The following is a 12,154-nucleotide window of genomic DNA, read 5'->3' as shown; positions in this document are numbered from 1 at the left end:
TATTTGGTTTTTTTCATAGAGGTTACTTAAACCAAGTTTTTTAAAGATGTCCATAACTTGCGTGCGCCATAATCCATTATTTTTATACTCCCACTCGAAAACTTTTTTCATGATTCTCTCGTCGTCCATAAGAATGAGACGGGCGTACCATATTTAACCAATGTCTTTGCATTGGTGGTAACCAGCCAAGTTCACTGTTTAATGTTTTAGTGGGTGCAAACCGATGTAAACCACAGAAATATTGTACTGCTCTGTTTTGTATCATACCAATGCAATGATAAGTATTGTAGCCCCAAACACCAGAGCAATCATCTAAAACAGGGCTGATACAGAAGTTAAACACAGTTTCAAAGGTTTTAAATCCAATTTCTTTGTATGAATGAACTTTTGAAATAGAAGCACCAAATGCTGTACCACCAGCTTTAGCAAATGCATCCACTGCAGCAGTATACTTAAGTTTCTCGCTAAAAATAATGCCCAGGTACTTGTATTGCTCAACAATTTGTAGTTGTTCATTTCCAATTTTGAATGTTGACCTGGTCCATGGAATTCAACCTTTCCGGAAGTGCATAACACTTGATTTTGCACTATTTACGTTTAATCTTCATTTCACACACCATTTATTAAGTACGTCATGAACAACTTGCATAACACGTTTGTTTTCAGTCACTAAAGCAATATCATCAGCTTACAACAATATACTGATTTTTCATTTTCTACCGGGATACCTATGTTAAACAAGAGGCTCTCAAGAGCCTGAATCGCTCGCCTTAATTCTTTTGGTTAAATCTCTCATCAATGATTATTTTGGCTTTTCAATTTATTTAAATGTTTTTGGATCAACCTATTTTCTTCAAAAGCAAAAAAAAAATCATTTTCTCCTATGTTCTATTTTAGCCATAGAAGCTATGTTTCTTGACATACAAGGAAATAAAATATAAAATTTATACAAGATACTATGAAACTCATTTAGCCTAAGTTTGGCTGAAATTGATACAGCAGTTTCAAAGGAGAAGATTTTTTAAAGTAAGTCAACATGATGAACAAATTGTGAAAAAAGTCTTTAAAGGGCAATAACTCCTTAAGGGGTCAATTGACAACTTTGGTCAGATAGACTTATTTGTAGATCTTACTTTGCTGAACATTATTGCTCACTTTACAGTTTATCTCTATCTATAATAATATTCAAGATAATAACCAAAAACAGCAAAATTTCCTTAAGATTATCAATTCAGGGGCAGTAACCCAACAACAGGTTGTCTGATTCATCTGAAAATTTCAGGACAGATAAATCTTCACCTGATAAACAATATTACCCAATGTCAGATTTGCTCTAAATGCTTTGGTTTTTGAGTTATAAGCCAAAAACTGCATTTGACCCCTATGTTCTATTTTTAGCAATGGTGACCATGTTTGTTGATAGATCAAAACTTCGGATACAATTTATAAACTAGAAACCCTAAGGAACATTCAGTTAAAGTTTGGAAGTATTTGGCCCAGTAGTTTCAGAGGAGAAGATTTTTGTAAAAGATTACTAAGATTTACGAAAAATGGTTAAAAATTGACTATAAAGGGCAATAACTCCTAAAGGGGTCAACTGACCATTTCGGTCATGTTGACTTATTTGTAAATCTTACTTTGCTGAACATTATTGCTATTTACAGTTTATCTCTATCTATAATAATATTCAAGATAATATCCAAAAACAGCAAAATTTCCTTAAAATTATCAATTCAGGGGCAGCAACCCAACAACAGGTTGTCTGATTCATCTGAAAATTACAGGGCAGATAGATCTTGACCTGATTAACAATATAACCCCCGTGTCAGATTTGCTCTAAATGCTTTGGTTTTTGAGTTATAAGCCAAAAACTGCATTTGACCCCTATGTTCTATTTTTAGTAATGGCGACCATGTTTGTTGATAGATCAAAATTTCAGATACAATTTATAAACTAGATACCCTAAGGAACATTCAGTTAAAGTTTGGAAGTACATGTATTTGGCCCAGTAGTTTCAGAAGAGAAGATTTTTGTAAAAGATAACTAAGATTTACGAAAAATGGTTAAAAATTGACTATAAAGGGCAATAACTCCTAAAGGGGTCAACTGACCATTTCGGTCATGTTGACTTATTTGTAAATCTTACTTTGCTGAACATTATTGCTGTTTACAGTTTATCTCTATCTATAATAATATTCAAGATAATATCCAAAAACAGCAAAATTTCCTTAAAATTATCAATTCAGGGGCAGCAACCCAACAACAGGTTGTCTGATTCATCTGAAAATTTCAGGGCAGATAGATCTTGACCTGATAAACAATATTACCCCATGTCAGATTTGCTCTAATTGCTTTGGTTTTTGAGTTATAAGCCAAAAACTGCATTTGACCCCTTTGTTCTATTTTTAGCAATGGCGACCATGTTTGTTGATAAATCAAAACCTTGGATACAATTTATAAACTAGATACCCTAAGGAACATTCAGTTGAAGTTTGGAAGTATTTGGCCCAGTTGTTTCAGAGGAGAAGATTCTTGAAATAGTTTACGACGACAGACGACGGACGCCAAGTGATGGCATAAGCTCACTTGGCCCTTCGGGCCAGGTGAGCTAAAAATAAATGGGGAATGTTTCCATGGGCTACAGATGATGTCTCTGCGGGCATATATATATCATATAAAGTGACAAAGGAGCATAACAGATGAACAGTTAGATTGACAATACCCAAATTTGTTACTGATCTGAGTTTTGTACTAATTGGTATTGTTTCCTATTCGTAACATTCATTGACATTTGGTTGAGGCAAACTTAAGTAAGAGAATGGAAACAAAAAAATCAGCAATTTTTCCTTTTGAATTTAAATTTGTAAAGGGGCATAACTCTAGAAAGGTTAAGGTGACCCACCAAAATTTTGAAATGATTTGTGTTTTGTGGTAATATAAACATTGTGTGTAAGTTCATTAAATTTGGTAGAGAATGGAAATCAACTTATGGACAAGGGGGCATAACCATATAGGAATATTGGGCTTTGGATTAGACATGTTAGAAGTGGGAAAGTTTTTGGTTCAAACTGCTCACTATTTCATGGCAGCCATTTTTAATTGGTGGAGGAAATCAGAGTACCTAGAGAGAACCACTGACAATCATAGTCAGTTAAGCTTGAAGTCTAATTTTTGTGCTTGTTCATATTTTGAATCAAAGGGTGGAACTTAATCACTGACCGCAATATGCATACCACTACACATTTCCTAAACTTACATTTATGATGTAATCTGTAATGTTTAACTCGAAGTAGTTACCAAGATATTATATTCCAAAGTTTTCTTACCAAGTAAGGATTAAGTGTACATGTACGAAAACAATTTCTATCTTTGTCCTTCTCCTTTACTTCCTTCTTCAGTTATATAGTACTTAACAAATGAATAAACAATAAACAATGTAAATTACAGCTTTCTTTGTGAACCTGAGTACAATATGTTTCCATTATTAACTTCCACTAGTAAAGAGAAACATCCAAAAGTTCTAAGAAACCAAATAAGCCAATTATGCACCTGCACTTATCATTTTAGCAATTATTTCACACACATCATAAACTACAAGTACATTTTTGAATATTGCATATTTGTACATGTAGTACCAGTATGCTGTATCTAAGAAACAGACTTCTGATGTTCAGTGGTTGTCGTCTGTTTATTTGGTTCCTAAGTATTACTCGTTTCTTGTTTGTTATTTAGATTATAATCATAAGACGGTTGGTTTTCCCATTTGAATGCTTTTAGTTAACACTAAAACATTTTGTAGATGTTGGGGCCCTTTATAGCTTACTGTTTGGTGTGAACCTAGTCTCTGTGTTGAGGACTATACCTAGACCTATAATGGTTTACTTTTATAATTGTGACTTGGATGGAGAATGAATCCTTAAAGGTCAAATAAAACCTATACATAAAAATAAAGTTGACATACAAATATATTAAATACAGTATCAGAAAGTAATAGACCAAAACTTACCACTGAACCATGAAAATAAGGTCAAGGTCATATGAAAGATGGAAACTTCATAATATACTGCCTCTAAGAATAAAAGCACTGTAAATTAAGAAATTATTGTGCGTTTTAATTATTGCTTATTTTGAAGAATGGAGTACTAAACTCAGGAAAATCATGAAAATGAAAGATTAATCATTATGATTTCAGAAATATCTGTATAGAATTATATATACCAGATATAATAATGCAAGTTCTTATTTATTGCAATGCTCATATGCATTCAGTCACATTTTAGCATTAATAAAAACCTTGCAATAATTTCTGAATTCACAGTAATATGTACAAATGTACCTTCATGACCTTTTGGTGTATAGTTTATATGAATAGCTATCAAATGGATGTATCTTTTTACAATCAAACTAATTACTGATTTTCTGTCAAAATTGAATATTTGACTTGTTCATTTGTCAAAACTATTGTTGACCGAAAAAAACAAAAACATCAAAAATGCTAAAAAAAACCAAGGTTTGTGTTATCATGGTTATGGTATACTTTCACAAAATTTGTTAGCTACATGTCATGTACATGTACAAAATGTAGTATGATAATTGATTCTTTTTGTCCAAACATTGACGAGGACTATCAGTGGAAACCCTCATTTACTGCAGGTGAATATTTAGAGACAACAGAGCAGTTTTCTGATCTAAAAAGCTAGAAATTCTATTGTGTGCAAAGCAGTATACCAAAGTACCATGACATGCACTAGATTGTAAACGTAGCTCTTAAGGTCCTTTTGAGGATTTTGATATTTGCAGGCAAAAAAAAAATTCAAAGGACAATAGAGCTACGTTTTCGCAGCTAGACAAGCCCATGATTAAATACAATGTACATGGCACTGACTCATACCACATCTTCCTATATCTAACTACTTAGAGACATAGAATAACTTAGTTCTAGACAAGGATGCAACGAAAAAGTACAATGCTACAAGTCATGCCAATGATTTGACCTTAAAATCAGGATCAGAATTATTTATGATTTATTGGTTCATAGTCTCTTTACAAATTTAAATTCGTCTTAGATTTTCACTTGTCATTGCTTGTTTGGGCCTCCGAAATTGACAATACTCGAAATGAGGTCAATATATAATGAAATACCTACAGTTGCATCCATATATATTTTTTAGTGTTCCAGAATCCTTATAAATCAACATAAACATAAAAAAAATATTTTTCTTCAAAATAGCTTCAAATCGGAAATGGCTCTGATCTTATAATTACAACTCAAATGCGAACTAAAATTTATTTCCGGAATCTATAAAAGGAATTTAAAAAGGCCGCTAAACAGTTAGACAAATGATTTTTATAGTAAGATCTAACTATACAAATCCTGGATTTGTATAGTTAGATCTTACTATACAAATCATTGGTGTAACTGTTTAGCGGTCTTTTATTCCTTGAAGGGAGATTAAAAATAGGCAGTACAAAATAACAATGAGACAACAAGTAAGACCCCCCTTTTAATGGTTCTGAGTCTCAGCAAAAAAATAAAGAAACAGAAACTATTAAAGATCTTAAAAATATTTCAAAAAATAACAACTTTTGTCTTCAATTAAAAGATTTGGACATGAAAAGAACCGAAAAATCACTACTGCCGGAAAAAAGGTCTGACCTGATTAACATATCAATTATATCTAACTTAACGCAATAATAGGTTTGAACGTAGTTTTCGATTTAGACTTGTTTAACTTAACAAATAATATATAAATGTGACAACCATTGTGGTTATAGAAATTAGTTATGTAAACCAGAGACATATATACATGTATATAAATAATATGTCTCTGTGTAAACCAAACCAAACATTAGAGGCAAACAACAATAGGACGCTATACACAAATATTGTCTCTGACTCAATATCACGACAGGATTCGAAACAGTTGTGTACAATGATGAGCTGAAAAATAAAGCTGGCATAGCAGCAGATGAAAATGAAACTGAGTCAATCCGCAGTAATGATACACAAGAATTGCGGACAGCTCAACTGGATGGCCTTATCAACTATCCCGGCAAAAGAGAGCAGTTATCATTGATTTTTTTTAACGTTATTGTCTACGGGGAATTATGACCACTAGTTAGATAAACGAATACTTAGCCTATACTAAAGATATCATATAAAATTAACAAATTATAAAGATTGCACCATTTTGATAGCTTTCAAATGGTGTAATAAAATTCACTTTATCTTGAAATTTACTGGTGTCCTCGTCGTGTTGAACGTTGGTTGGGTCATCTTCTGGTTGAATATATAGCAAATACGAGGTATACATGTCTACTAAAAAAAAATCATATTTAATTCATTTATTATTGTAAATTAAATTAATAAATTATACAACATTGGCAAAAAGTTTTCCTATCAAATGGTATAAAATTTATCATTTTAAAATAATGTTTACTGTTTTCCCTATGCTTTGAAAGTGGAACTTCATAATTTTTTTTTATGCATACAACGTATATTCAGACAACTAAGATTGACCGTATTTAAAGACGAATTGTGGTTTGTGTTATAAGTTGAATTCTCCATTTTATGATGTGAATTTCCTTTCTTTTTGACATCCATTATTTAATATATCTAGTTAGTTTTCAAGCAATATATTAATTTCTGTTATACCAAAGATGTCTTTAAAGTAACATCAAAGTTAAGTAGTGTGGTTCTGTCGACATCTTTGAGAAAAGTACAGAAAAAGGATTTCTTTCTATGAAAGGCCATCCCCGACCCCCTAAAATGTCAAATGGTTGTCATTGGTTGTGCTCTGAACCACTTGTAACTCTTATTTTCGAGCTAATAACTAAGTCGGGTAGTAAGACATTGACACAGTCGTACAAACGTGAACGCTCTTTAGATGACAAATAAGTACAGAAAATCTTCCTGAAACTGTGAAAAAAGTGTCAAAGATTTTCCTGTTTATGCAATAATTCCCTATTTCAAAAATTACATTGACCAAAATGCCATTAAATGAAATTGGATACCCTACATTCATCATTTTTATGCCCCACCTCCGATAGTAGAGGGGCATTATGTTTTCTGGTCTGTGTGTCCGTTCGTTCGTCCGTCCCGTTTCAGGTTAAAGTTTTTGGTCAAGCCGGTAGTTTTTGATGAAGTTGAAGTCCAATCAACTTGAAACTTAGTACACATGTTCTCTATGATATGCATGATCTTTCTAATTTTAATGCCAAATTAGAGTTTTTACCCCAATTTCACGGTCCACTGAACATGGAAAATGATAGTGCAAGTGGGGCATCCGTGTACTGGGGACACATTCTTGTTATTTATAACTTATGGTCAAGTCGCGGAAAGACTCTCTGAAGCTTAAATTATTGAAAGATACCATTCAATCGTGATTGGCAATTGTTAACAATCTTGTTGTGATCGAGTCGAAATTCAAGTCAACAGACGAAACTTTACGACTGAATATAAATGCAAACAAACAACGGAATTTTGGCAGTTACATGCATTTAACATGTTTATGTTCTGATATGCTCCCAATTAAACACAAAATAGTTATTAATTTAACTAAATGAACTTTCACATTTGAAGACTGTATCACTATAAACACTAGCACTGCATGCTTATCGCACTAATATGTAATAAGCTACAATATAGCACAACTGGCAGGATTTCATATTTATATATATGTATACCAAACAACTTTAAAAAGGATCTATCAAAAGAAAACCAAGAAAACAAACCACACAACATATGAATGTATATAACAGAACCACGCCCTTAACTTAACAATTAACTGTTGACAAATAAATTATAAACAAACTGAAATATCAGCATTCCAATCCTATCATCATCAACTTGTCACACAATGACCTTTAATTAATTGAAAATATAGTTATCACTGTGCCTGTATTACTGAGACAATCATGGCCTGAAATACGACATGGGAAACTGATGGCATTAAATCAAAAATCCAATATGTTATTACAAATTTGAAAATAAATGTATAAACCATAGATTTTTTTCTATATGACCTGAACACGCTGATCATAAAATAATATCAGTTCAATTACATTTTATCTCTATTTTAATGGATTTCGGACGAGATCGAAGTGCCATATACAATGGCAATATTTGCACCAATGATCTCAAAATATCAACTTCATGTACATGTACATGTATATTTTTTTAGGCACACTGCATGGTGAGCCAAGCCTTTTTAAACTGATGTCGACAGTTTGTTCATCTGCTGTATGTATTACATCATTGTCTTGCACAGTCTGATGTGACAAAAGTCATGAGCCCCTTATATACAGTGGTGGCCTCTGGTTGTTGTCTGTGTTATCGTTTATCGTTTTGTTCATAAATCCGGCTTTTGGTTGTTCCGTTTGCATTTATTTAGATTTTTATCATTTTGGAGAATTTTATAGCTTATACTTAGTTGTGGTCTGGTTTTGTTCATTGTTGAAGGCTTCAATCCGCTTTATCTTAAATACACCTTAACTCTGTAGATTATTTCTCATTGTCAGGCACACCAGATTTCATTAATTTAAACATTTGTTTTTATCCAGACCATTTTGTCTCTGATGACAGGATGTAAAGTTGTCTCAGCAATTAATCCTTATTTTAATTTGGCGGCCATGATTTCAAAATCAAAATATATAAGACACTTTAATAAAATAATTTATTATTTATTATATACTTAGTATATCATTTAGTGTGATTGTACAAACAACATCATATACCTCAATATTAAATAAGAACACAGTAATTGTACGTATCAATAAATATTTCGGACACTTAACATATATAATGTACCCTTAATCAGTTTGTCGTGCTGTTAAATAATTTATATCAATCTATTTTGGTTTTACTAAAACCAATTTTTGTATATACAAATCCATGCTGAAACAACCTTGAACAACTGAATAAAAAAGGGCTGCGCTTTAGCGCATGATACGCCCGTTGCTCTTTTAACAAATTGGAAAATCCCCCCTTTTTAAGCATAAAAATTCAAAGCACGGAAATGTAAAAACTGAAATTTATAAAAATTGAAAGGGAGCTTACATCAATAGATATAAACACTTCACCAAAGTTTCATGGACATTGGTGAAAGCCTTTTTGAGTTATTGTCCGAAGTGTTAAAAATCCCCCTTTTTTATGAATAAAGCCCCATAAATCCAAAACTTAAAATCTGAAATTTATAAAAATAGAACGGGAGCTTACATCAATAGATATAAACAATTCACCAAAGTTTCATGGACATTGGTGAAAGTCTTTTTGAGTTATTGTCCGAAGTGTTGAAAATTCCCCCTTTTTATGAATAAAGCCCCATAAATCCAAAACTTAACATCTGAAAAAAAACACGAAAGGGAGCTTACGTCAATAGATATAAACAAATCACTTAAGTTTCATGGAAATTGGTGATAGTGTTTTTGAGTTATTGTCCGAAGTGTGGACGACGGACCGGACGGACAGACAGACGAACGGACGGACAGACGAACGGACGGACGGACGGACGGACAACGGTATACCATAATACGTCCCGTCTAAAAGACGGGCGTATAAAAACGAACCACGCTTTGAACAACGCCTTGCATAATTGAAAATTTCAAAGTTCAAGCAACTAAGTATTTACAACAGAGACTTCGTAGATATATATTCAAAATGAGAGGTCTATAGACATGATCGATTTGAACTTGTAAGATTCTAAAATTTAATAAAAATGACGAAGGTTATAAGTGTAGATTCTGCCACTCCAAATAAGAGCATCGCGTGACTAAGATTTTAATCTGCATAATCTAAAATTTTAAAGTTCAAAAGTTGAAGTATTTACAACAGAGACTGTATATAGAACCTTGATAAAATAGTAATGTCGATATTTGTTCTGTGCCAGTGGCCCCTTTTCGAGTGAATTCTTTAGAGAATTAAAATTTTCCGGGTGAAACTATATTACATGGTTAAAACATGACAGTTAAATTAGTGATATTAATAATTAATTAATCACTTTATAATATTCACAATCTCTGAGATATTGTTTTTTCGTTCGTGCAAAAGTAATGTAAATGGGATCAAAATGAACGATAAAAGCAATACTCAAATTGCTCCCGGGATTGCCATATAATCCATTCCAGTAAAAAATGTATCTATGGCTGACAGAATGTTGATTCCTTCAGATTTGATGCAAATGATGTCTGGTCGACTTGTATAAGGCATACCACATTAATAAAACTGATATGATGCTTTTTTGTTGTAAAATGTTTTTTGTAGTAGAAGTAGTAGTGTATCCGACAAAACCAACCTTCAAGTAATTGCTTCTCCGACAGGGAGAGATTGACAACAAGGCAAGTAAAGTGTTAAGTTCAGTATGTATACAAATATATACATTTCATATTCTTTGCATTTAAATACTAAGATGATTGCATGTATAATAGATAATCCAGATTTACACATAGCCGTAAACTAAAGTGTTTCTCTTATTCAAATGAAAATGTGTTTTTCTTCTTTTGAATGAAACCAGAAGCTCTTTGATAAGTCTATAAGTAATGTACTAGGCGCGTTTGGAATAAAATGGTTTACGAAGAGAAAGAAACGTAAAGAATGACGAAATTCGATTGTTTTTCTCTCGAATCGTACTTTTTCATGTGTAAACGTGTACACTGTTGTTACAAAGATAAGAGAAAGAAACGAAAGACTATCCCTCATGGTCAATATTCGTATTCACATTTTAATTTTCACAAGGTAGAGTTCAAAATGGGAAAGTTAAAATCATGCCGTCGGGAATTTTACGGATGCTATCACGAGTTGGTTGACCTTTATGGAATATCCATTTTTACAGATGATAGGAGATATATTCCAAGTGTATTAGCTACAATCCTGCCCCCTTTTCCCTGAATGTGACCTATCTAAAAAGACTTATAACCGGGTGTGTACCAGCATAATCAACAAGACGGGTACTACACATGTGGAGCAGGAACTGCTTACTCTTCCGGAGTACCTGCGATACCCAATTTTGTGTGTTGCCTATAGACTTTATTTTCTTTGTTGTGTTTTGTGTACTATTGTTTGTCTCTTGGTCTTTGATTTATGTTTCAGTTAAGTCATGTCGTTGAACTTGTCAGTTTTTTTCGACTTATGAGTCTGGATGTCCCTTTTATATATTTCGACCTTCTTTTTGATACTGATGGCAAACTAGTAGGCAGTTAACCTGTGTCCCAGGGGCGGATCCAGCCATTTTAAAAAGTGGGGTCTAACCCAGGACAAAGGGGGGTTCCAACTACCTGTCCCTATTCAAATGCATTGATCGTCCAAAAAAGAGGGTTCAAACTCCCCTGCCCCCCCCCCCCCCCCACCTGATTCCGCTATTGTGACCCTTGTTAAAATTTGGGGACTGTTTCACTGTGTTGGATGTGAGTAATACGTAGCTTCATCCGATCTGAATTTTCTAGTGGCAGTCAAAATTTACCGCCTTCAAAGAAGAGGTAGCCAGTCTTTGTAAAGAAGTGTCTAGAATCAAATATAATCCAAAGAAAGATTCCCCGATCATGCACTGCGCTGACGTTTAACGTGTGATGGGTCTATAAATGTTTGGCTGGAAAGCCTTCATTAAAGTCTAAAGTACATAGACTATTTTCTCTACCCTAGTTCTCAGTTGAACAGAATAGTAAATTATTTGAAATTCACTTGCACCTTATGAAGTAAACATATTCGCTGCCAACACACGTACACACAGGATCACACAGGGTCAATGTGATATATACCGATTAAAGTTTAATTGTTTCTTAAAGGACAGTTTACCTGTTCTTATCAGATTTTTAAACTGATACGTATATGGATCATATTTCTGTCATATTAACAATTAGAGAGACGGATTCATTTTTCATTCTGAACGGTCCTTGTTTTTACAGTAACCAAATACCTCTCCGTAAAAATTGTTAAGACTGACATGTGAAACAGGAATAAATTAAACTTAAATGATAGAGATACGGTTACGAGAAATAGTTGTTTTGTGTATAAAAAGTCTTATAATAAATTGTAATCCGGGAAACCTTTTTAAAAATATTTAAATAAGTTAATGCTTTTTATCAATTCCGGTAGGCGCAGATTGTTCTGTAACATTCCAAGTAGTAAATCAATAATAGTATTTTGTCATTGACAGCTGGC

The 12,154-nt window shown here is 33.0% G+C and overlaps 1 protein-coding gene across 1 annotated transcript in view; it reads right to left on the bottom strand.

The window, feature by feature from the left end:
• LOC134725858 (uncharacterized) overlaps window positions 1–5,264 on the bottom strand; it is a 35,253-nt gene extending 29,989 nt beyond the window's left edge. The window contains exon 1 of the mRNA XM_063590092.1: window positions 5,147–5,264. Coding sequence (XP_063446162.1) covers window positions 5,147–5,158 — 12 coding nt within the window. The 5' untranslated portion in view covers window positions 5,159–5,264. The remainder of the gene's footprint in view (window positions 1–5,146) is intronic.
• Between the last annotated feature and the right edge of the window lie 6,890 nt (window positions 5,265–12,154).

The sequence above is a fragment of the Mytilus trossulus genome, chromosome 1 (assembly GCF_036588685.1).
Source record: "Mytilus trossulus isolate FHL-02 chromosome 1, PNRI_Mtr1.1.1.hap1, whole genome shotgun sequence".
NCBI lineage: Eukaryota > Metazoa > Mollusca > Bivalvia > Mytilida > Mytilidae > Mytilus > Mytilus trossulus.
Note: the sequence above shows the minus strand (reverse complement) of the source record. Positions and strands in the feature narration are given on the sequence as shown.